The sequence below is a fragment of the Syngnathus leptorhynchus genome, chromosome 11, assembly GCF_054491065.1.
Source record: "Syngnathus leptorhynchus isolate UIUO chromosome 11, UIUO_Slep, whole genome shotgun sequence".
Taxonomy (NCBI): Eukaryota; Metazoa; Chordata; class Actinopteri; order Syngnathiformes; family Syngnathidae; genus Syngnathus; species Syngnathus leptorhynchus.
In genome coordinates this window covers 2210500-2233404 of record NC_141205.1, presented here as the reverse complement: position 1 = coordinate 2233404, position 22905 = coordinate 2210500, and the positions used below count along the sequence as shown (strand labels likewise).

At 42.4% G+C, this 22905-nt stretch overlaps 1 protein-coding gene across 1 annotated transcript; it reads right to left on the bottom strand.

Moving 5' to 3' along the window:
- Positions 1-1591: 1591 nt before the first annotated feature.
- Positions 1592-12971, bottom strand: lrrc38b (leucine rich repeat containing 38b). The gene is made up of 2 exons (XM_085924153.1): positions 12076-12971; positions 1592-4738 (listed from the first exon to the last, which is right to left on the bottom strand). The coding sequence occupies exons 1-2, from the start codon at positions 12707-12709 to the stop codon at positions 4491-4493; spliced, it is 882 nt and encodes a 293-aa protein (XP_085780279.1). The 5' UTR covers positions 12710-12971; the 3' UTR covers positions 1592-4490.
- Between the last annotated feature and the right edge of the window lie 9934 nt (positions 12972-22905).

The following is a 22905-nucleotide window of genomic DNA, read 5'->3' as shown; positions in this document are numbered from 1 at the left end:
AGCCAGGAACACGTCGCGCTAGCACGGATTAGTAGCATGTTTACTGCATGCACAAAATGTCAATCTGATACGAGCAAAGCAGAGTACCAACTGTTCACTCAAGGCTGATACCGACAGCTTTGGATTTCATCATATCAGGAGCAACATTTTTCCCAGCTTACCATTACTGTACTGAATGTGAGGACCGATACAAAGCTCTCCGTTAAAGATCAGGCTTTGGGCTGGATTGGGTTTAAATTTGGTATTTTGGATTAGGAGTCAGGTAAGGGTTGGTGCGAACTGATTAGCTCTTAATAAAGGCAAGGCTATCCCACTTGAAAACTTTGAGCTATTACTCATTCAAAGCTTCCTCTGGAGGGATTGTCTTACTCTTTCCGACAGGCCTGATTGCCTTTTGTAGGAAAGGGACCAACAGTGATGAGGAGATAAATAAACAATCATTCTGTCATGGGGTTGAGACTTTCCGTTGTATGTATAATATACATAGAGTATCCATTCCATCAGAAATAATGTCGTAATAAATCAATAAATAAAATCATAATAAATAATTAATAATAATAAAAAAAGTGATTATGTATTTTTACAGTGCTGCGTCAAATAGTTCATAGCGCGCTGTTTGTTATCTCAAAATGTTGTTAACCGAAGACCCCCTGTTGAGTCATTAGCTCATTATGCACAGCAAACTTTTGCCAATCCAAGCATGATGAGCCCCTCATATACTCAGTCGCATGATGATGAGAGGAAAGTCTCAGGCTGCACAATGCCAGATCCAGTTAACCGTGGATACGTGGATGGAGAAAGTGGCGATGGGGTGGAGATGAGGGTGGAGGCCTTCCGCTCCTTGTTCCCGCCTCAGCTTCCAGGAGCTCGGGCCCCTGGCTGTGTTGCCGTGACAACCGGATGAGGTAAACGGTTGCAGGAGAATCCTCATCACGAGCTGTACCACGTCCTGCCGTGACGTTGGTCTTTTTGTTTCCTTTTGCCAAAATTTAGATGGGTTATATTTTAAAGTCACAAAAACAGAGAACACATGAAAGATTATTTTAGCTGTAGCACAACTGGATTCTGTATCAGGGAGATTGCCAAATTTTAAAACATGAACATTATGCAAGCAGGTGGCATTAAATGTGTGGTGTGTATTCCTTTTCTTCTTAAGCCTCTAATTTTCCCAGACGCCCTTTCCCAAAATAGAAGGGCGCTTTTGCATAGCAAGTCACAGCGATCACAGTTCTGGGTGAAATAACACACCGTGCTGTGTTTACAGATGAGGCTGTGGCTGTGAACTAGAGATGTGGTGGGGGCTGGTTCACTCTTGCTGGATAGTCATTATTAACATTGTCACATGTAAACGGGTCATCTTAAAATGATATTTAGGGCTTGCACGGCAAAGGCTCTCTTGGAATTGTGGTTAATAAATCCATTTGATTTACAATATACAGCAATTTTCACTGAGAGGTCTCATATTGTGCTTTTGGTGGTTAAAAATACAGAATCACAAAAATGGATGGTTACTCACCATTTTAGCAAGTGGTCGACATGTCTATCATATTCTATACATAAGCCACATAGAAGAGACAACAAGTAGACAGAAAAAAGTTTTTAATTTAGTTTTTTAACTAAACAGGGTACAGCTACACATATGACGTGTTTGACATTTTGAAATGCATTCATGTGCAACAACGGCGTCGCGGTCATTGATGTTTATAATCTCGATTTGATTCTGACCGGTCACCTCTCTTTAAGATAGGGCGTCTAACAAAGCCATATGACAGAGGTGGCCACTGGAAGTCCGCAATGTCAACACTGACCCAGGAGAGCGTGGCAGTAACCATTCTAAAAGGTTCAATATAAAAATAGACATGAATCTAAGAGTACTTAATGCAGCAGTGCATGCTCGAATGTCTCGGTGTTTGCAAAAGAGGTCGTGAAGTCATGTCATGCGAACGTATGCGTCAAGAGCCAAGAGCTAAGCTAAGCTAAGAATTTGTCAGTACACCAACTACACAGTAGTTGGAACCCAGAATGATATGTATAAAAACAAAGTTTCTCTTGGATTCTTTCCACTACACTGAAAGAAACATTTGTTGAAGGAGAAAATCACACTTAGCGGCCTGGGAATTTGTACCATTTGATTCCGGAACATTTGAGCTAGCCAAATTCATGTTTATGTATGCCAATTAGGCTTGGGATCTGTATTTGTAATGTCGAAAGAAATGGAAGAGGATGCAAACAGGTCCAAGTTAGCATTAAGCCTCATGAGCTAGACAAGCAAAATACAAGACATATACTTTAAAACCAAAGGAGATAAGGGAAATAAAAAATGCTAGCCCAGATCCTTCATGGTTTGGGTTCTCCAACACTCTATTCTATCTGATCGTCTAAAATTAGCCCCGGGAGAGGAAAAAATCCCAAGAGCTTTTCCTGTTCCCCATAAATTTATAATTCATTTTTGTGCTCAGGGCAAAGCTCTGCCAAGAAGAATAATATATTGTTTTGGTGCCATCTTGTGGCATCGTTGTGCCCAGAAACTATTTTTAAATGAGTTGAGGAGCTTCATGTAGAACTTTGCTGTGATTTGATAGTACCTTTAGGCACTTATAAATCTATTAATGGGGAATTCATTGATTTTCACCACTTAACATCCAAGAAGTCAGCCGCCGGATTGAAATTGACCCAAATCGTATTTGCCATCGTAAATATATTGAGTGTTTGAAATTTATGATTGCCGAACGTTCTCTTTCTTTTCTGATAACTATAGGCATTTGCTAACTTTGACCTTAAGGAAGGGAAAATGTTCAAATTTGGCATGATTGTCGGTAGATGTGTGTCCATCACTTTCCCGCTGTCATGTTCCTTTGTGCTGAGAATGCTTCACCCTCAAGGTCCCCACCGTTCATTTCAAACCAACAAACACACCGTTCCAAAAACTTTTATCTAGTTTGTTTTTCTGTGATTCTTTCACTCAGCGTGACACAATTATTTCCACTTCACTGCAGAAGAATGCTTGAATACATATAGCGATAATCCCGTTTTTCAGCATTCCCAGATCCAGAATGCAATTAACTCATTCATGCCACCTTCAATCAGAATGAAAAATGTGACTGTCATACTTTAGTTAATCAAATCTCTCATTAGCTTCATATGCTGGAAGAACGTTTCTAAAAGCACAACAAGGGATCGGCAGTCTAATGTTGATCATTTATTAAGTGACTTCTAGTGGGCACTCTTAAATGGATGGATGAAGTCTAAGGGCCTCAAGTGGCCTGGCAGTAATACGACAATGATGGCTCACTGAATTTGAAACACTGAAATGAATAAAAGAAGAAAAATGGAGTAAATTCAAATCCTAAAGGCTCTTTTCACTTCAACCTGATCTTTGGCAGATGAGGACAAAACCAGTCGGAATGGTGTAATTAGGGCTGTCACATCATTTCATAATTTCACCATTTAAAGTGCATTCATTGACACAATAGTTGTACACGTACTCTTCTTTTATTATACCACTTTTTTTTTTTTGCTCTAACTGTGAGGGTTATACTCAGAGCTATTTCATCTTTCTACATCAAGCTAAAGAAAGAGTATATTCTCTGGATTTATACGATGATTGTTTGAATTGTGCACATCATATATGTGTGTGACTACATAGTATATATAATATACCGGGAAATCTGCCTGTACGCTGTACATGTCCTTTTTTTTTTTTTTTTTTTTTTTTTTTAGAAAAAAAAGACGGCGTGAATGACAGGATGTAATGTCATAGGTCAAATATTGAGGTCATTGGTCTGTATGACATCTTTCGGATATTTCCTTGGGTATGATCAGCTGTAACCCTCTGAAAATGTCATTATAAAGGTTGTGTTCACACTTGTTTGCAGGTTTGATGTTTTTCAGTTCAATTTGGGAAATAGTTTTCCTCTATATTCTAATTTATTGAGACACACTTGTAGATACGAAATTAAAATTTTGTTGTTTGAATTTTCATGCAAGTCTCTGCTGATTTGGGGAGTTTGTATTTTGAGGAAAATCATGGACCCATTTCTTTACCATAAGGGTATTGATATCAAAAACTCAAACACACCAAATCCATGTACCTCTTTGGTCCGGTCATGAGTGCCAAACTACAGGTGTGAACACAGCCCAAACTTTTCCCTGCGGTTTCTTTTTCTTTTTTTTCTTTCTTTCTTTTTTTTAAGCAAACTATGGAAATTGCTACCCAAGCTATTTTTGAAAAAGTCATGTTGAGTGAAGCTGAGCAGCCCACTAATATTATCATATCCCTCAGGAGTGACTTTTCATATCATGTCAAGATGCCTCTTCGCAAAGAAATCAACAACTGTATCAGGCTCAAATGATTCCAAGTCCCGGACGGACGTTCAGCAGGGAGGAAGCAGCACAAATCTGTCACCGCGTCTCACGCTTCCGTTTTGCGGAGTCTTGTCCACGCGAGAAACATCTGGATCAGACCAGACCTTTATAAAAGCACATACTTGTCACTCCTCGCTCTCCTCTTCATCACCCTTGGAACCTTTACTCCAGCGCTGGAAGCAGTGAACGGTGGACGCCAGGAAGAAGCTGGTCATGATGGCTACCACAGACACGGAAATGCCCGAGAAAATGATAATGAGCAGGTCAGTCAGAGTCAGGCTGGCCTGGCACTCGCGAAAGCTGTCATTGGAGAGCTGGGTCAGGGACACGCGGCGACCATCCATGGGGAGGGAGCACTCCATGCCTTCCACTCCTGGGCCCAAAGAGAAAATACGATCAGACAGACTTGCCAGACATGCTGAAGCAGGCTCGCGAGCGAGTGAGTGACGCCATGTTACAATTTGTGGAGCAACGCTTTGGCGCGGCGTCCGTTCGGCGGATTATGTAACGTGCAAGGGCAAGCTGACTGAGGCTTATTGTTGTGCAATATGCCCTAAAATAAATGTCATCAAGATTTTAATTATTCCCACTGAAAGAAAACATAGTCAGTGGTAATTGCAAATCTCATCATTATTTGGAAGGATGGCCGGGTGCAGATGTCAGCATCTAAAACATTTTAATGATGGCTTACATGATGAAGATTTGGATGGATGGATGGATGGATGGATGGATGGATGGATGGATGGATGGATGGATGGATGGATGGATGGATGGATGGATGGATGGATGGATGGATGGATGGATGGATGGATGGATGGATGGATGGGAGCATATTTTCCCAGATTGGAGTCTGACATTATCTGTCAAAGTGTAAAATATGGCGGTTCCACCATGACATGTAATTGCTTTGCTTTCATGACCTTGTGAGCCCAGTGGTTGTTACGTTTGCAAAGAACGATGAGGCAACCAGAGCCTCTTCCGTCTGGTTCAAGATCATAATCTCCTGAATCGGAGCTAATTGACAACAGGCCAATGTTATTGATTACGGCGAGAAAGAGCACACCGGGTAATGACGGCATTAATTCCAAGACCTGCCAAACATGCAGTATGTGCGTGGATGTCTGCTTCCAGACGAAAATGCCAGAGGCATAGCCTTAGTTACGAGTAATAATACGGTTAAGAAGTCCAATGACAATAACAGGCTGAAAATATTGTGGCTTATGACTCGAGAGTATAGACTCTATTATTCTTGCATAACAAACAATATGGCAGGGCACTTTCTAAGCAGCGGGCATTTTAACACTTTGACTCAGGGGAGCTTTTAGTGGAGATTATCATGAGCAAAACATTCCCTACATGTGGCCTCCTGTGAATTGATGAATCAATTCAGCAAACCATTCAGCTTTAACGGTCAGAAATCATGAAAATGCAAACACATGCAACTTTTAGAATGATGCCTGTATATCAATTCAAAATGGTTACATTACATATATGAGGACTACTCAGAGCTTTGGCATCAGACGCTGGTTCTCACACTTGGCTAATTCCAACAAGAGGAAGTCCACATTTTGTCACAATGACACACATGCTGACTCACAAGGTGAAAACAATTCCAGCCTCTCGCTGTCACCGCCGGTAACAAGGGGGCTCAGTGACATTAGAGGACAGGAGGAAGGACGCAGAGGTAGGAAAAACAAAACAAAACTGAGTGCCATCCTAGAGAAGCGATTATGGAATAGTGATGAGAAAATAGGGTGAACATTTTAACCTTTCCCAAGACCTAAAAATCTGTCTCCTGCAAAATCCAATTACAACCTCTGAAACTGTAACATCCTAAACTTATTTAGCAATGCATCACAAGTAGGGCTGTCACAAAATATTTTTGGAATTGATTATTTTTTTGATTACTTCATCGATTAATCGGGGAATGCACAATTTCTTTTAGTACCCCCATTGTTTGATAGGTGGAAGATGCTCTATCTTGGAAATAATCCACAAATGATATAGTCCAGCATAATGTTTGCTTCCTGTGGTCCAACTCAGTTGTGTTTGTAAACAATGTACCTGGTATGCTTCATGAACATATCATGCCAGATACACTTTTGCAATCACTTTTTCTAAACCCGGTGTCCATGTCGAGGGATAAAAGGACACAATAACACTCATCTTTGACGTCATACTAGCATTGAAACGAATAATATGATGCCATACCAATCCTCCAGTTGATGGATTACACGGGGATTACAGTCAGCAACGGGATGGCTGACCCTCTATTTTCAGGCCTGATTGATCCACCAATTCTTCCCTCTCTCTTTAACAAAGTTTATTTTAGTGTCAGTGATAAACTAACAACCGTCGTTCTTTCCATCGTTGTTCATGTCGCAGAGACAAAAGGTATGCCGTAATGACCCCATCGCCCTCTGATGTGAATCATGCCGATTAAATATCAAGCAGATGTAATGAGGAATCATTGAGGGGCCGATCACGGAGCCATGAAGTCATAAAAAAGCAATGAAAAATTCATAGGTCATGGCGAAGATGGGGGAGGGAAAGAGCTGAGCAGGGAGGCGAGTAAAATGCAGAATGATGAGCGTACATGCGACAGCGCGGGTTGGGGGGTGCATCACTCAGGAGGGGATTCCTTCTGCATGGAGACCCAATCACAGCACGTTTCATCAGCATGGCTTTTTGACAACACCTCGTCGTGGCACAAAGTAGCATTTCATAATCAGGCCACAATACAAGCAGATGCCAGCCTGTGTTCAAATTAATCATGTTTGTATCATCACATTCCACACGAGGTGTAAAGATAGCCAGTGATGTCGTGGGCGGCTCGCGGCTTACCATTTTTTATTTATTTTTTTGTATTTCAAGACAACGGTGCATTTCACAGCTTGGCAACTTGATAGGCTAGAAATGCAAATAGAGGCTTTGAATCCCCCATCAAATGCTACTTTGTGGCGAAGCTGTTCGTAGAGCTGGCCTGCCGTGCCCGGCAGGCAGCTCCAGCTCCAATTACCCTGGCCAAGGCACCCAGAGAACTGTGTCACCCTGAATTATACATAGCCTTTGTTCATCCTTAACCCACCGGCGGACAAGACATCCCTGGATCATGTTTACACTCATCCCTTAATTAAACATTCAGCTACCTGATTAGAAAGTGTACAAAAACACTGGCAAAAAGCAGTTTCCTGTTTATGCACCCAACCTATACGCAAATCGTGTTCTCCGCACCCGAGACCCCGTGTCCCAATTAGTCACACTTTAATAAGTTTAACTTTTCTACAAATAGATGGGAAAACATATCGACCAGCTGTAATTATGTCAACAATAGCCACAAGCTCCACCCAGCAGTACAATTTGGTTCTGTACGTTACACCTCCGCTAGATCTCTAACTAGCATGACATCACAGCAGCAGGACATAGCAAAACTTCAGTAAATTAAAACCATTCATTGAACAGAAGCTGCTACATGTCTAGACTTAGTACAAATACTTTCCCAGCCACTATGTCGGTCTAATCTTCCATAGAAAAATAAATGTTCCCCTTCCCAATCATATAAGCATCCTCAATTTTTATTTTTATTTTTTTAAACATATGTCATCTCACTGACCGGCAGTAACCAAACTTATGCAAACACACAAGTGTGCCAATCCGCGAAGTCGACATCACGGGGGAAATCAAGAAGTGAAAAATGAAATGGGAATTGGGTTTTGCAGCGTGGGGCTCCCTGGCTGCTACATTATGCAGGCTGTCGGGGGAACCGTGAAGACCTGGGGATGATTTCAAAAATAGCGAAGTCAAGTCAAGTCAAGTCAAAATGCAAAAGCAAAAGTGCTTGTCCGAATATCCGTTTGGTCTTTTGGATTAGCTTTTGATTCCTTGTGCTGTGCATTTTAACCTTTAGATCATTATTGGATAGCAAAACATGTGTATGCCTTAATTAGCAACATTTTCACGTAGACCCTGAGGATAGTTTCTGACCTTTATATCCTGCATTACCCATTTAGCATCATCTGCACCTCCAACAGCTTCATATTAGTCTCTTGTTACGTTTTAACTTTCACGTTATACCTGAACCAGCATGCTTACTATTTGTGTTTTGTTTTGTATGTCTGGCTGAGAAGGGTTTGTTTTTTTCTACAAATATTGCATGTAATTATAATTACAGCATGTTCTCACTTGCACATAATTTCAGTAGGAGTTGTCAACTCAGCAACCCCAATATGACTTTCAATCTTCATGTTTTCTAATTTACAACGATATTTCCACCTCCTACTCGTGATATGTTTTAACACGCAATTTATCAACACTTTCACCAGCAGCATGCACCACAATGCGAATTGAGACTTGTTGACATAAAGACATGTCATAGTGGCTGATAGATGAAGACGCGCCAACCATACGAAGGGAAAAAAAATAAAACTGCGTGTACGGCACAGTAAATCAATATTCGCAAATTCAATTTACAGATTTTCATTTTGCGTGCTCTTTATAGATGGAGGATGTCAGCAGTCTGAATATATAAGTATTTTAATTAGTGTCAAGGAAGTACATATAATACATTGCCTGTAAATTCAGATTGATATTATACGACGATGTTTTGGGGTGATTGTCAACATTTCTGCAGGGGACAGAGCATCAATTACTTGCGCTTCCTTTTTTTTTATGAACTCCAGGGATTACTGCATAGGCTGTAGAAGCACTTTGTCTCATGTCACATAATTGAGTTTCTCACTCTGCGATGAATGAAACATGTGCTCCCACCTCCCACGCCGACGACACTCACCAAAGTCAAAGTATATTGCAAAATAGCATCATGTCAACCTCATTCGCTAATGAGCGGCCCATCTGTGCTACTGCTTCCAATGGTATGCTTAGGAAATCATTTGATGAATTTGCTTTGTAGACAGAAACCTGGTGGACTTTCGTAATCCTTCTTTGTAGGCTACTTTGTTCTATGAAAACATGGAGAAAAAAAAGAAATGCAGGTCTCATGCAAGTGTAGCGATTGTCCACCCCACCCCACACTGCTGGCCCACGGAAAAGATTAGCTTTTGTTACCATGACAACCTTCAGTAGAGGCTGAGCCTTGAAAGGAGAGTAGTTGTGTATGTGTGTTTGTGGGGGGGCTGGCATTTTCATTTGTTGAGACAGTACTTCAAACGCTACATTGTGTTTATGTGTCACATGGACACAAATTCATCAAAGTACAAACGAAATGTCAGGCTAACCTCGAGATTCACAAATTAAACTTTTCACATTTCCCCCTTTCCCCAGCTATTTGCCTGGACAAAGTCTAATGGTTTAATGTTCTCACTAAAAACGCCCCAAAAACCTGTATATGGAGGTTTAGTCTGGGTCTTTAGTCTCAAGTTAAAAGAGTATTTGGGGATTTTTTTCTTTTAATAAAATATAATAAATTGGGTGCTGTTTATAATTTGTCGTATATATACAGTTTAAATTATTGATGGAGGCAATTATAACCACTTTTTAGGGAAGTCACATATTCATGGATTTTTGGTATTGGTGACAGGTCTTGTCACTGTGATTTTGCCAAAAGCCACTGTACCATTATAACGGTTTTACACTTGAATGGCCTGAATGGTGACTTTTCTTTTACACTTTTTTTTAGGGCTGTGTATATATAATGGTAACCACATTTGAGAAGCTGGCTCTAAAAACACAGGCCGACTGGGGTCATGACGCTATTGTCTACTGACTGGCTAACTGATCTAGCGGCAAGTAACTCCACTCCACAAGCCATTTCCAGTGCGAGCAAAACAGAACCGGCCGCCGGGGCCTCTGAACACAAAGGTGTTTTACAACAATACTTTTTTCTCTCACTGATATATAAGTGAAGCTTGGGGTAAAAAAAGGTTGCTGGGTTCAACTCAGTTGAATGAGAGTTTTCAAGTCGCAACCCAGCATCTCGAGCCTGCCTCGGGGGTGGTGGCTTAGGGCAGCCGCCGGAGGGCTTTGGATGCCGATGAGGAGGTCAAATGAATGAGACAGATCTCTCCATTCCGTTTGAATGAGCACTGGCAGCAAACGTTGTGCGCTGCTTTTACCCCAAGGTTTAATATTTCATGTATTGGTTCATATGAAATCGTAAATAAGGTTAAGGACTGGCTTTTGTCTGCCTCAAAGCCAATTTTTCCATTGACGACCAACACAGCACACAGTATATAATATCTCCCCTGAGAAACCAAACGTCTGTTGTAATACCAAGACTGACCTGACCAAATACACGAGGATTTACGATTGTTAGCCCGGACTGTTTGCCTCGCGGATCAGAGAGGGAGAAAAACACTAACACATTCCACGCCACAGGATAATCACTCAGGATGGTCTTTTCCAGACATCTGGTCTTTGCTGACATTGATCAGAAGGGGGGAGGGGAAGAAATGCTCCAGTCAGATGTGATTATCAATATTGTGTGTAACCTGCTTAGATTTGAGCTGATTTTTGTTGGTAGGTCAACACTCACACCTAAGCAACTTTGGAATAGTGACGGGAGAAGAAGAAGTACAACCACCCACTCTCTCTCGGCAGCAGCCTCCGCATAAGAATGCATTTATATCACATTTTCCTCCTAAATCCTTACTTCTGGCCCAATTTGGACAAATACTGAACAGCATGAGCAATTTGTCCTGCAAAGCTCCGACTCGGCAGTGTTTCATTTGACTTCATCAGCTTCCTCGCACTCCAACGCTAACTAAAAGACATCAATAGTAATCGTGTGGCTCCGCTTTAGTAGGAACTATTTGTGTAGTGTCTGATGGGATATGCCATCTACTGTGAGCTGAATGAAAGTGGATCTAAAGATACTTATTTTTCTTTAATGCCTGAACTAGAACAAATAGCATAAAACCCCCTATGGCTGTTAGAGGCCCATCGGCTCAAAGCCACAGCACAATATGACTGAGGCTTGAGTGTGATCCTTGTGTTGTTTCTCGGGAGCACTCAGACACACAGAGCAAATCTTCTGCCCTGTTATCTAACTCAAAGTCACAAGGGCCTAAAATGTCTAACCGATGCCCGCTATTCTGTGAAAAAAAAAAAAAAAGCTGATAAATCAAATGAGCGTGCAAAATAAGAACAGCAAGCTAATCACAGGTAAGCAGAAGTAGTATATCCCACCTGACCTTTGAGGAGATAAGCAAGTTGCCAGTCCCTCGCAGGGCACACAAACGACAATGTTGTCAATTGGTGTGCTGGGACCTATTGCATTTGACTTTTGGCGAGAGAAGGGAAGTCCACTCTTGGCTGATTGCCATTTGATCAAAAGGCTCATTCATCAATCCGTCCTATTTCTATACGTCTTTTCCTCATTAGGGTCGCAGGTGAGCTGGGGCCTATCCCAGCGGACTTTTGGTGAGAGAAGCTTGTTCATCACTGGATAAGATAAAAACTGTATGTTGAGCAACTGGACATAAGGTAAATCTGTTCTACATGACCATGAACTGAACTAAAATAGTTTCTTGAGACTAAAATTCCTGTTTCAATGTGTATCTCATTGCAGCTTCATCCTCGAACAAGGACTATTGTGTCATATTACACACTCGCATTGGAGGTTACGGGGTGGAGGAAGAAAGAGACGAAATTAGAACAAGATTCGGGAGGAGGGGGGGTTTCCCTCTCGAACAGGGAAGAACATAAATAGACGTATATGTCACAACACTGAGTGTATGGAAAAGTTTTGCTTACCGTTGGGAAGCTTTTGACTGTTCTCCATGAGCCATGCAAAGAGACTGGCAAAGTTGCAGTTGCACACCCAAGGGTTGCCCTCCAGCCTCACCACCCGCAGGGAGGGCAACTGACTTAGCGCGCCCACCTTCAGGCTCGAAAGAGCGTTACGCTCCAGTTCTAATTCCCGGAGCGAGGTGAGTCCCAGGAAGGCGTCTTCGTTCACCATGCTCAGGTAGGGGTTGTTACCCAGTCGAAGTTTGATCAAGCTCCGGGACTCCCCGAAAGTGCCCTTGGGGATTTCTGTCAAGTTGTTGCTGCCAAGGTCCAGGAAGACCAACCGAGAGGAGGTGCTGAGAGTCCCGGGTTCGATGTATGACAATGTGTTGTTCCGCAAGTCCAGGTAGACCAAGTCACTGTACAGAACCAGGAAGTCAGAGGGGATGCGGGGTATCCAGTTGTCGGCCAACAAGAGCCGGCGGACGTCGAGGGGGATCTCGTTTGGGAGGTGGGTCAGCCCGCGGCCGCTGCAGTCCACCGTGTGGGGGTCCGGGCACAAGCAGGTCACTGGGCAGTTTTCCCCACGGGTCCAGAATACCGAGGTCAGAACCATGAGGACAGGCTGGAGCCAGCAGACACATGGCAACATGGTCATGAGGGGGAAAGCAGTTTTGGGGGGAAAGAGGGCGAAAAGGGTAAGGGTCAGAGGATTGGCAATCGGGACGAGGGTTGGGAGGGTGAAAGTCGGATCAACCCCGGTGATGGAACATAACGGAATATAAAGGGGCTCAGGGGGTGACGTTGGAGCAACAAGGAGGTCAGAGAGCTCATTTAGGCGTCAGAAGGGGTGAAGACACTCGAGCGGCCAGAGGTACAGACCGGGCATGTAGAGGATGCTTGCGGGTTTAGGGGGCAAACGGAGGGTAGGGTTGGGGGGGTCCTCGGTGGATCTGGCAGCGGTCACCAAAAAGGTCTGGGACGCGGAGGTGGGATTCAAGCATGGCAAGCCGCCGCCGCGTCCCCCCATCGGTCCTTTAGCGAGAGGGAAAAGCCTTTGTGACCACACGGAGAATCCCGCAGAACATCGCTCAAGCGTGGTGTAAGATTATCCCCACCACCACCACCCTCTCCGACACCCCACCCCCACCTTTTATTATTAATACTGTTGTGATTCCCTGGCGGAGCTCCCAGTGTGCAGACCCCCTCCCTGAAAAAAAAAGACACCCCAGCTGTCCTCTTTAAGTCCGATAGGAGCAGGAGTATTAGCATCCAAGCAGGAGCATGATGCGTGCAGACACACACACACACACACGAACACACACACACACAGGCACAGCCGTGCAGCTCCGATGTCTGCCTCCGACTGTGGCACGACTCAGCTCGCACCCTCAAAACAATCCCATCCTCCCTCGGTGGAGGTGTGTCTCAGCCGCGTTGTCAACACATGAGGTCACTTCCTGCGATGTGACGACATAATAACTGTCGTTGAAATCTGCCAAAGAGAGGAAGCAGGTGCCATTTTGTTGACCTCCACTAGTGATTTATGTGTCCTTTGAAATAAAATGATGGGATTTTTGTACGCCATGATATCTTGCATATATGAGAAAAGGAAAAAAATAATTCCTATTTATATTCAACATATTGTATAAATTGTTCACAATTGCACACAATATGCAACTTGCAGCAGTGAAACAGCAAAAGCTTGAAGAAAGGAAGAAAGCCATTTTGCATCAATTTAGGCTGACTTTTATGGCTGATACTTTAACTCTGCCAATGGGATTTGTCCAAATGAGCCTCAATTGGAGGCTGCCAGTACCCCGGACAAATTGGCAAAGCTACATTGCCAACATTTCATGCCAATGCCACTTAATCATTTATACAATTTGCCATTAAAGGGGGAAGTTGTGGGTTTTGCAGAAACGTGTACTTAATGTACAGATGAGTATCTGAATATTTTAATTTAGCTACGTACATCATAATGGAAAATAGTATAGAAATGTTTTCTAAAGTGGCACACTGGGAAAGACGCAGCCAGAAAGTAGCTCATTTGCAATTACGGCTTTGTATTACGCAACAAAATGAACTCTTCACATGGTAAAAATTTGCCTGAGATTTAATTTCCGAGGCTCACTGCAGAAATCTGAACTAATCCTCAACGCACGCCTGCCGCTGACCCGGTTGCTCTTTCTTTTTATCGTCAACGGAACTCCCTCGTGTGACGCGTAATCGCACACGCTGTGCATTTTATTTGCCTCCGTATGCAGTTAATAGCTGAAGACGCCATCTTGGCTGACGTATCTCAGCTAGCAAGGTCATTTCGGTTATTCATTTTTCCGCTGTTAGTGCTTCACTTATGTTGAAAAGACAGATTAATTAATGAACTGACACAAGAGATTGCACATTTTGAGCTGCCAAAATTTAAAAAGTAGAAAAAGGCAGTCGGGAGGCCTCGTAAGGTTTCATTTTGGTAGAGCAACAAAGCAGTCGTTACGTCTGCCAGTCGCAGCACTTGAGCTGAATTTTAACAGGAACGTGTTCAAGCGGGTCTCCACCAGTCCGCTTCTCATTGGGAGGCTGCCAATTAATCATAAAAAGGGGAAAAAACATCCCAGGGAAGCAAACATGCTGTCCTGCATGATAACAAGCTTCGACTTGCAACTGACAGATTCCACGCATGTTTATGTGGAAGACATCGCAACTGCATTGCTCTTATTGATTGATTAGGAAGTAACACGCACAGTGATAATTCAGCTGAACTTTGATTTATGTCAGCAAAGGCCTGATTATCTTGAATATCTGATGATTTTTTTTTTTTAATCATTATTTTAAATCTAGTATACACCGCGATACTGCAGCACATTTTTGTTGAATCGGGGGTGGGAATATATAAGCATATCTTCTTACCGTTCCTTTTTAAACTGAAATGCTACTTTATTTATATTCAAGGCTTTTCTTCTTTTGAGCTCATAATCAAATATTTAATTCAATTAATCACCTCATATATATATTCGCAAAACCGATTGGGTGCCTCTGAACTTGTAGGCTGGAAGCATTGTGAGTTTAAGACAGAGAGGTGGAAGATTAATTAGCATGCTAAGCTTTCACAAGGAAGTGGCGGTGTTATTTATGTGTACATTTATCTTTTTCACAAGGATGTCGGTGATACGTAATAAGCCGAAGTGGAAAATGGTAAGGATCACTTGTTCTTGTTCAGGGTTGAGGATAAAAAAAGTGGGTAGTCGACATTTTGGAGTCTTGACTGAATCTCAGATGCTTGACTTTGAAACGCGTGAGGAATCGGGCGATGGAGTTTGTGTGTCCTTTCCGTGCTTGCCTGGTTTTCAATCACGACCGGTATCTTCACTCCTTCCACGGGCGACGACCTTCATCTAATCTCATTTAGAAAGCGTGAATCCGTCTCGCAATTGATTGTCTCCTCCCCTGCTAAGAGTCTGATGGCAGATTGTTATATCATCACCGACGGTGACAGTAAAATCAACTAAACTGCTCACATACTGCTAACTACTTAATGCCATGTGATGAGAAGCGCAGCAAGACTAAAACAGATGCCGAATATGTGATTTTAATCATGAAAAAGTTTCTTGAAAAATCTATTTTGTTATTTTTACCACTGCGGACAGTGTTGCTCACAAAAGAATGACAAAGGAGTACAAAAAAACAAAAACTCGTTAGGATATCCTGTTGTAGCCCAGTCAATGTCTAGGTCCCAGCGGTTCGCCTGACCCCAGCGTGATGGTTCTCGCCTGCTGTAATTAAGCTCCACCCATCCATTATTGATGAATGTCAAACGCAGCGTGATGTTTGGTCTGCTAAGCTGACGCGTGTTCTATAGTCTCCTGGTCACAGCAGGTTGAGGGGAGAAAGGGAATAACGGTGGGGCTCGTGGAAACAGACTGGGGAGGACATAAGAAGAGCCTGCCGCAAATGTCACGTTGCCCCTTTCGACACTTCCCGGAATGAGGCGGCGGCGGCAACATGTTGAAGACGCGGCGGCGGCAGCAGCTGTTCTTTCTTTAAACTGTCCGATGACATTTAGGGATTGTGGGCACCTTGCCCCCCGGAGACTGGTCTTGCTTAATGGGGGATTGCTGAGGATGAGTGCTAAGGCCGGTAGCGACCGTTTTAGCGTCATTTGAAACCTTTTCACTGGAAGTGGCAACTTTTTGAACCTTTTCAGGAGTACCGGAAACAAGCATACCATAGCATACCATACCATGCCATACAAATACCGTACCGTGCCGCACCGCACCGTACCATACCATATGATTCTATACAATATTTCATAGTGGGCTCATAAAAAGAAATTTAAAAGGTTATTTGGTACATGTGGTTGATAGGAAGAAAAATGTGTCAAAAAAAAAGACAGAAAATGGTTCACGTGTGGGAGCATTTCAAATGTGTACCTTGTCATGTAATCATTGTCCCATGGGGCCACGCTCTCTGCCAAAGACACGCAGTAGGTTAATTTTTCCTTGTCTCAGGTCCTACGCAGCTTCCTGGCAATGATGTTAATGTTGATGGACCTTACTAATAGAACATTACCCTTGTGGAGGGTCGGGTCACTGTTCATTTTATGACCACCATTGAGTTGTGGCTTTTTTATTACCATGGTGACAAGTGATACACTAACTGTTTATGGCTGTTACGTTTATTGGTTTAGATTTAAAGTCAAAATACTATGATCCCAATGTGCATGATTTTCAAACAAGGGAGGAAGTTCGAATATGGAACCCGTAACAACAGAAATGTGCTAACAACTAGAATTGTACCAAAACCTTTGCAAATATGCCTTAAAACCGATTTGTCTGAAGGAGGTGCAGAAGAATGTGAGATTATCCAACAGTTCAATCTAATCAAAGAAAAATCCCCCTCCTAATAAAACCATAATAAGAATGACAACGGTGATGGTCGGCTTGAATGAATATTACACATTGGAGCCTCCTACTGCCCATCTTTTCTTTAAAGCCCCAACTTCCAATGACCTTCATGCTGAAGTAGCTACACAATCTACAAAGTACTGAAATAAATCAGCCTTAAGTGGGACTGTCAGGAAGGAAGGAGCCCTGAATACATAATACAGTCAGACTTGAAGAAAACAACTATACTGAGGACTGATGACTATATGGATTTCTTAAACGCACACAAACAAGTCAGTGAAGGCGTCACCTGATCTCATTGTTTCCATTCTGTCGGTATTGCCCCGTCAGCTCTTGTCGGTCAGAAGTGGCAGCTTGTCCAGAAGTCTGAGTGCTGGAAGGGCAGCGTTGCACATCCCTGATAATGATGACAATGACAAAAGAATTGACAACTCAGCTCTACTCACACAGATACCACTCAGCTGTCAGTCATTTGTCATTTGTTAGTCTTTTCGAGAAAGAAACTTCAATAAACCTGCCTGTGAATTCAAAGTGGCTTTGTGGCACCTATCTAACTATTTTCTCAATGTTTTTTTCTCAATGCAGCATTCACTTAGTTTTCAATCCCTTCGAGGTAAAATGTTTGTTCAAAAAGGCAGATTTTTCTTTCTTTGGGGAAAAAATCTGACATCTAAACAATGCCCTGTCCAAGGGACCATTTTCTGTTCCAATCTCCTAAACTTTTTGACAGTCACGTTTTCTGCCACTTGACGACGCATGTGGTCTGTCCAAGAGAGCCTCCTCCCCGACTTATCAAGCGCCGTCTCGCGCCTTCCCAACTGCCAGGGCAAATGAGATGGTCGGGTGCTCTTGACGAGGATTTTTTTTTGGGTTCAGCCGAGGTACTCCAGTCTTCCGCTGCTCTATTTAGGGAAAACATGATCAGTACAGTAGTATCAGTAGTAACAACAAAATATTCAAAGAATGTGTGGTAAACGGTTAAATAAACCTTCTACCAGAAAAAAAAAGGTGTGTGTGTGTGGGGGGGGGGGAATCAGCAAACGCTTACTTGAAAATCTGAACTGGGGTTAATCCGGGGCATTTAAAATGGTGGCAACACACGCGTCCTCAAGAGGACGTGTGAAGTGCTACTGATAGAACAAAAACAGTAAAGCAACACATATGGACAGACAATATAACAGTACCCACATGTAAATATTCTCTCTATTATTAGTGCAGTACTGATGAGCTGAGAGGAGCAGAGACGTCTCAATGAACAGTATATATGTCTTTCTAGCTTATATTGCCCCCATGTGGCCACCCCAGAAAGTAACACAATGTCCATTCAAAGGATGCGTTGCGACCAAAAACAGTTTTTTATGTCCTTACGGTGTTTTTTTTTTTTTTAATGACAAAAATATAGAGAGCATTGGTGAGTGACTGCATTGTGCAACAGCTGCTGGCGTTTGCACTCGAGCGCCATTGTGCCCGTGTCACGTGCGCCCTCTGAAGTCCTCTGGGTTCAGATGTATGCGAGAATATGCGAACAACGGGCTCAAGTGCAGATTTCTACGAATCCCGTGTGCTCTTTTGTCTGCGAGCCAACAAAACCAACGGCGTCGGTGAGGTGAGCGTGCCATACGGACGCTAATCTGCTGATGTCACACCGGGCCCAACGACCTTGTCAAGCCGCCAGGGGGGGAGGAGAATAGAGGGGTGGTGATTGACGGGCCGCCTCCTCAGACAGCAGCTGTCCTCCACAGCCCAGCTTGCTGAAGCGACATAATGCTTTCATGGGACGGCGGGACGCATGGCGGTTACGTTTCATCATCGACAACGGCGTGGGGGTGGGCCAAACGGTGTCACTTTCGCATCATCACTTCGGGAATTGGCATCACGGCTTCAGCCAGAGGTCATCGGAAACATCTGGACGATGGAATGCCGTCAGCATTGTTTTGACGTGAGGTTGCTGCAAAGGGGAATCTAGTTTGTGTCGGACTCAACTTAGCAAAGTTGGAAAGCTGATGTAGCTCAATGAAAACAAAATGAATTACGCAATAAGATTGAGTAATGATTTGATGGGTTTTCTCCACAAGAGGGCGCGATCTGACACGCTACAAAGTCACGAAGCTACGAGATGGTTTCCAAGGTGATGGGAGCCATGTGAGTCATGTGAGGTGCAATTGCAAAGGCCATCAGGCAGCGTTCGGCCGCCATCCCGTCGATAAGCATGGCGGGGGGCAATTGTGACTGTCACAGAACAATTCCTGTTTGCAACATGACAGGATGTTCTGTCAGAACCTGCTGAGCGCGTGCACTAACGCACACGTCATGCACACATCTGACAGCCTCGCTTCAAGACCGACACCCAAATCCAATGTTAAACGCGTCAATGATTACATTCATATTTCAAATTGTATGTTGTGGATAAACAGACAGACAGACAGACAGACAGACAGACAGACAGACAGACAGACAGACAGACAGACAGACAGAGACTACACATTTTGACGAGCTGGATTTAATTTTACTATGTGGTGATATGTCACATGACCTTGTGTGTTACAAGGCCCTGAAGCCACTGGATGGAGGATGCTGACTTGTTTCTGGAGGACAGTGTCTCTGTGTGTGTGTTTGTGTGCACGTGCGTGTTGGACACAGCAAAAGTGTTAACTGACTCAACCCTTTTCACCAGAATCTGCATTATCAATGTGATGTGTTCACCTCTGAGAATCTAACTGTAAATGAAACAAACCAGGAAGGAGACCGATTTCATTAAGCAGATAAATGAACTCTCACTGATATAGCTAGAGGAGCTAGTATTTGCTGAAATGGTATCTGTGTGCTGTCAGTCTACAAATTCGATCCAGTGGCATTTGAGTCCATGAGATGTTTGAGGTACGAAAACGTGTTTTCTCCAAAGTCAAGGGATTGGTGCAGACAGTCTGCAAGACTTTGGCCTTAGGAGCTAAACACATGACGACACTGCCTCCGTGTGGCTGGCTAAAGACTTTGGTCGGTTGTGCTATTTTTTTTATTTATTGAATTTTTTCTCAGACTGTCTCTTTCTTTCTATATTGATACATCAAGATATTTCTTTGATTTAAAAAATGATATACGCCACTCCTCAGTTACATTGCTTAGTAAAGGAGGAAACGTAATTTAAAGAAAATAACATAACTTCATTGCAATTATCACTATTATTATCATCATAGTAGTTATTAAAATATATAAACTCATACATATATTGTTTATATTAATATATGTGTGTTTCCCCACAGTCAAACAGCTCCTGTAGTTTAAATAATGGCGGCAAGTGTCCAACTATACCAGCAGATGGAGACCTTGTAAAATACAATATTGCCCACTGTGCTCTCACTTCCACACAAACTGGAGTTTATGCATATTTGAATAGTATACACATAATTCACTTTTACCCACTCCCAAACCGAGCCACACCACCACAACCCTGTACCCACGCACACAGAAAAAACAATATCATAGAATTATTTTTTTTTTGTGATCTGCAGAATATCATTTTTCTTATTTTTTCAAATACTCCTTTCCCTATATTTTTTGGACCACTAGAAGACGTGCGAGATCCATTCAAGTTGTAAAGTGGCAGCAACTCAACCTCACCAATTTTAGCACCCTAATTTGCCTTTTAGCATGATAAATGAATGAGAGCTATTTTGTCTGCTGTTGTAGAACTAATTTTCCATAAAGATCATGCATTCTGGATGTGTTTGTTCTGTGTCCCCTGTGGGCTGAAAGCGAGCTGAATCTGAAAGCAGGCTGTGATATTTCATCATTGTTAATAAGTTAACTGGAAAGAAATTAAAACTGGGGAAAGAGGCAAAGAGGGATGTGATCTGGGGCTCTAAAAGCAGTTTGTGTCGCTCTCCATCATGCTAAAAATGTTCATCATGCTGCTTGATTCTTTTTTCATGAGATACTCAAATGAAAAAAAAAAAGCAACGTTATAACATTCTTTTCTCATGCTGGCGGGAAACACAGTTAAAAAAAGAAAAACAAATATTTTGGGATAAACAGTAATTTAAGTTGGAGCAATTTTAAAACGATTGACATTCATGGCAACAATGTTAGTTAGTACAACAAAACAATCATTTGCACCAAAACACAATACAAGTTCTGTAAACTTGCTTTTCTTTGTTGAAAATGCGGGAAGGACATTTTTTCTCAGCCCAATTCAAAATCGTTTACTGCCTTGAAATTTTGAGTTCACCCAACTTTTTTTCTTTCTTAAAATAAACAGTGAAGGCACATAGCAAGAAAAGAAAATTGGGGCCACATTTGAGCATCTACATGTTAAAATGAACTTAATTCAAAATTAATGTGTGTATCTGGCTTCAAATTACCCAGAATCCATTTTCCATCATGTTTGGAAGTGCAACTTGATGACGCTGATGACTTGTGACACTTGTGACCCATTTGGTAGGTCACCCTACTCAACGTGAACTCGACTTGGCTCTTGTTCGTTGGCCTTAATGTCCCCTGTGGCCTCTTGAAGCTGCTTATTTATTTATTTTTTTTGGGTTGTCCCCTTTCGGAACCTTTCCTTAAGCACTCCACACCATTAGGTGGCGAGTCTTTCTACACAATATGAACAAAACCATTTTTATATTTATTGTGTATATATGAAGCGTGAATATAGATGGCCAAATTCAAACATTAATTTAGTGCAGAAACATCAAGGTGTCCTTTTTGGTGCTATTCTAAAGTATCATTGACCTGCCTTGTTGGCAGAGGTCCAAGATATTGTATTACATCAGAAAGAACAAAATATTTCAGTCTGACATCACTACGTACGATCTATCCAGCCATTCCATTTTTCACAGGACTTGTCCTCACTAGAGTTCCAGCTGACTTTGATTAAGAGGTGGAGTGGTTGACAACTAATCGCCACAATAAACAAACATATTTCTAAGGCGCTCTTTTAAAGGGCAGTATTGGGTACGGGACCTCATTAGCAGGTTTATCACATCTTTCGAAATGTACAGGGGAGACCTTTCAAGTTTTAATGGAGAGTGTTAAAGTCTTCATTAGTGAGTTTGTATGTGGCTCGGGGGTTGGTGTGTTGGGACGCTCCAGATGCTCAGCAGATGTTATCAAATATAATGAATGTGCTGCTAAACCATCACAACAACTGCGCCATTCTGCTAGTACAAGGCAAACATAGATTTTTAGGGGAGTGGTGAGGAACCAATATAAGGCCTTTTTTTGTGGTTTGACTCATGATAAGACACGCCAACCAAATGTTGCCAAGTGAAAATGGCTCTAACCCTGTGCTGGTGAGTTATTAGTCCTGTACTTTACGGCGGGATATCAAACTTTGCTGTTAAGCATTGCCAAACATGGAAAAAAAAAATCATTCTTGTCAATTTAGTGTTGCCCATAAACTTGGTGGATTTTAAAGGGCTTGTTGGAATTGACCAAAAAGACCCTAAAAACCAAAAATACTAGTAGATTCCCTATATCTTTTTTTGTGGGTCTACACATGAGAAATAGACATGTCTACCAAAATGAATGGTGCTTATTGTGAAACTGTTGTTGGGGGCGTAATATTCCCCAAAATGATCAAAAATCCCTGAAACGGTCACTTGAATTTTTTTATGTTTTTCTGCGTTTTTTTGTAGTGATGATGATGATGATAAACATACCTAATTGTCATTTTTCCAAGTAAAACTGGCTTAATGGGCGGAACTTTCAAACAACTCCAGGGGGTGCTTCTGGGGGAGTTAGGCTGGCAACACATACCAAATAGACATGTTCTCCACAATGAACACCTTGCAAAGTTTATGAGTTTTGGAGTAGGGCGAAACCCTTAAAAAAAAAAAAAAATCCATTAAAATGGTCATTTACACAGTTTATGAAGAATAATGGCAAAGAAACAAAGCTGCAGTCAAGAAGAACTGTTGTAAAAAATGTCCTCAAACAGAATCTGTTCAATTTC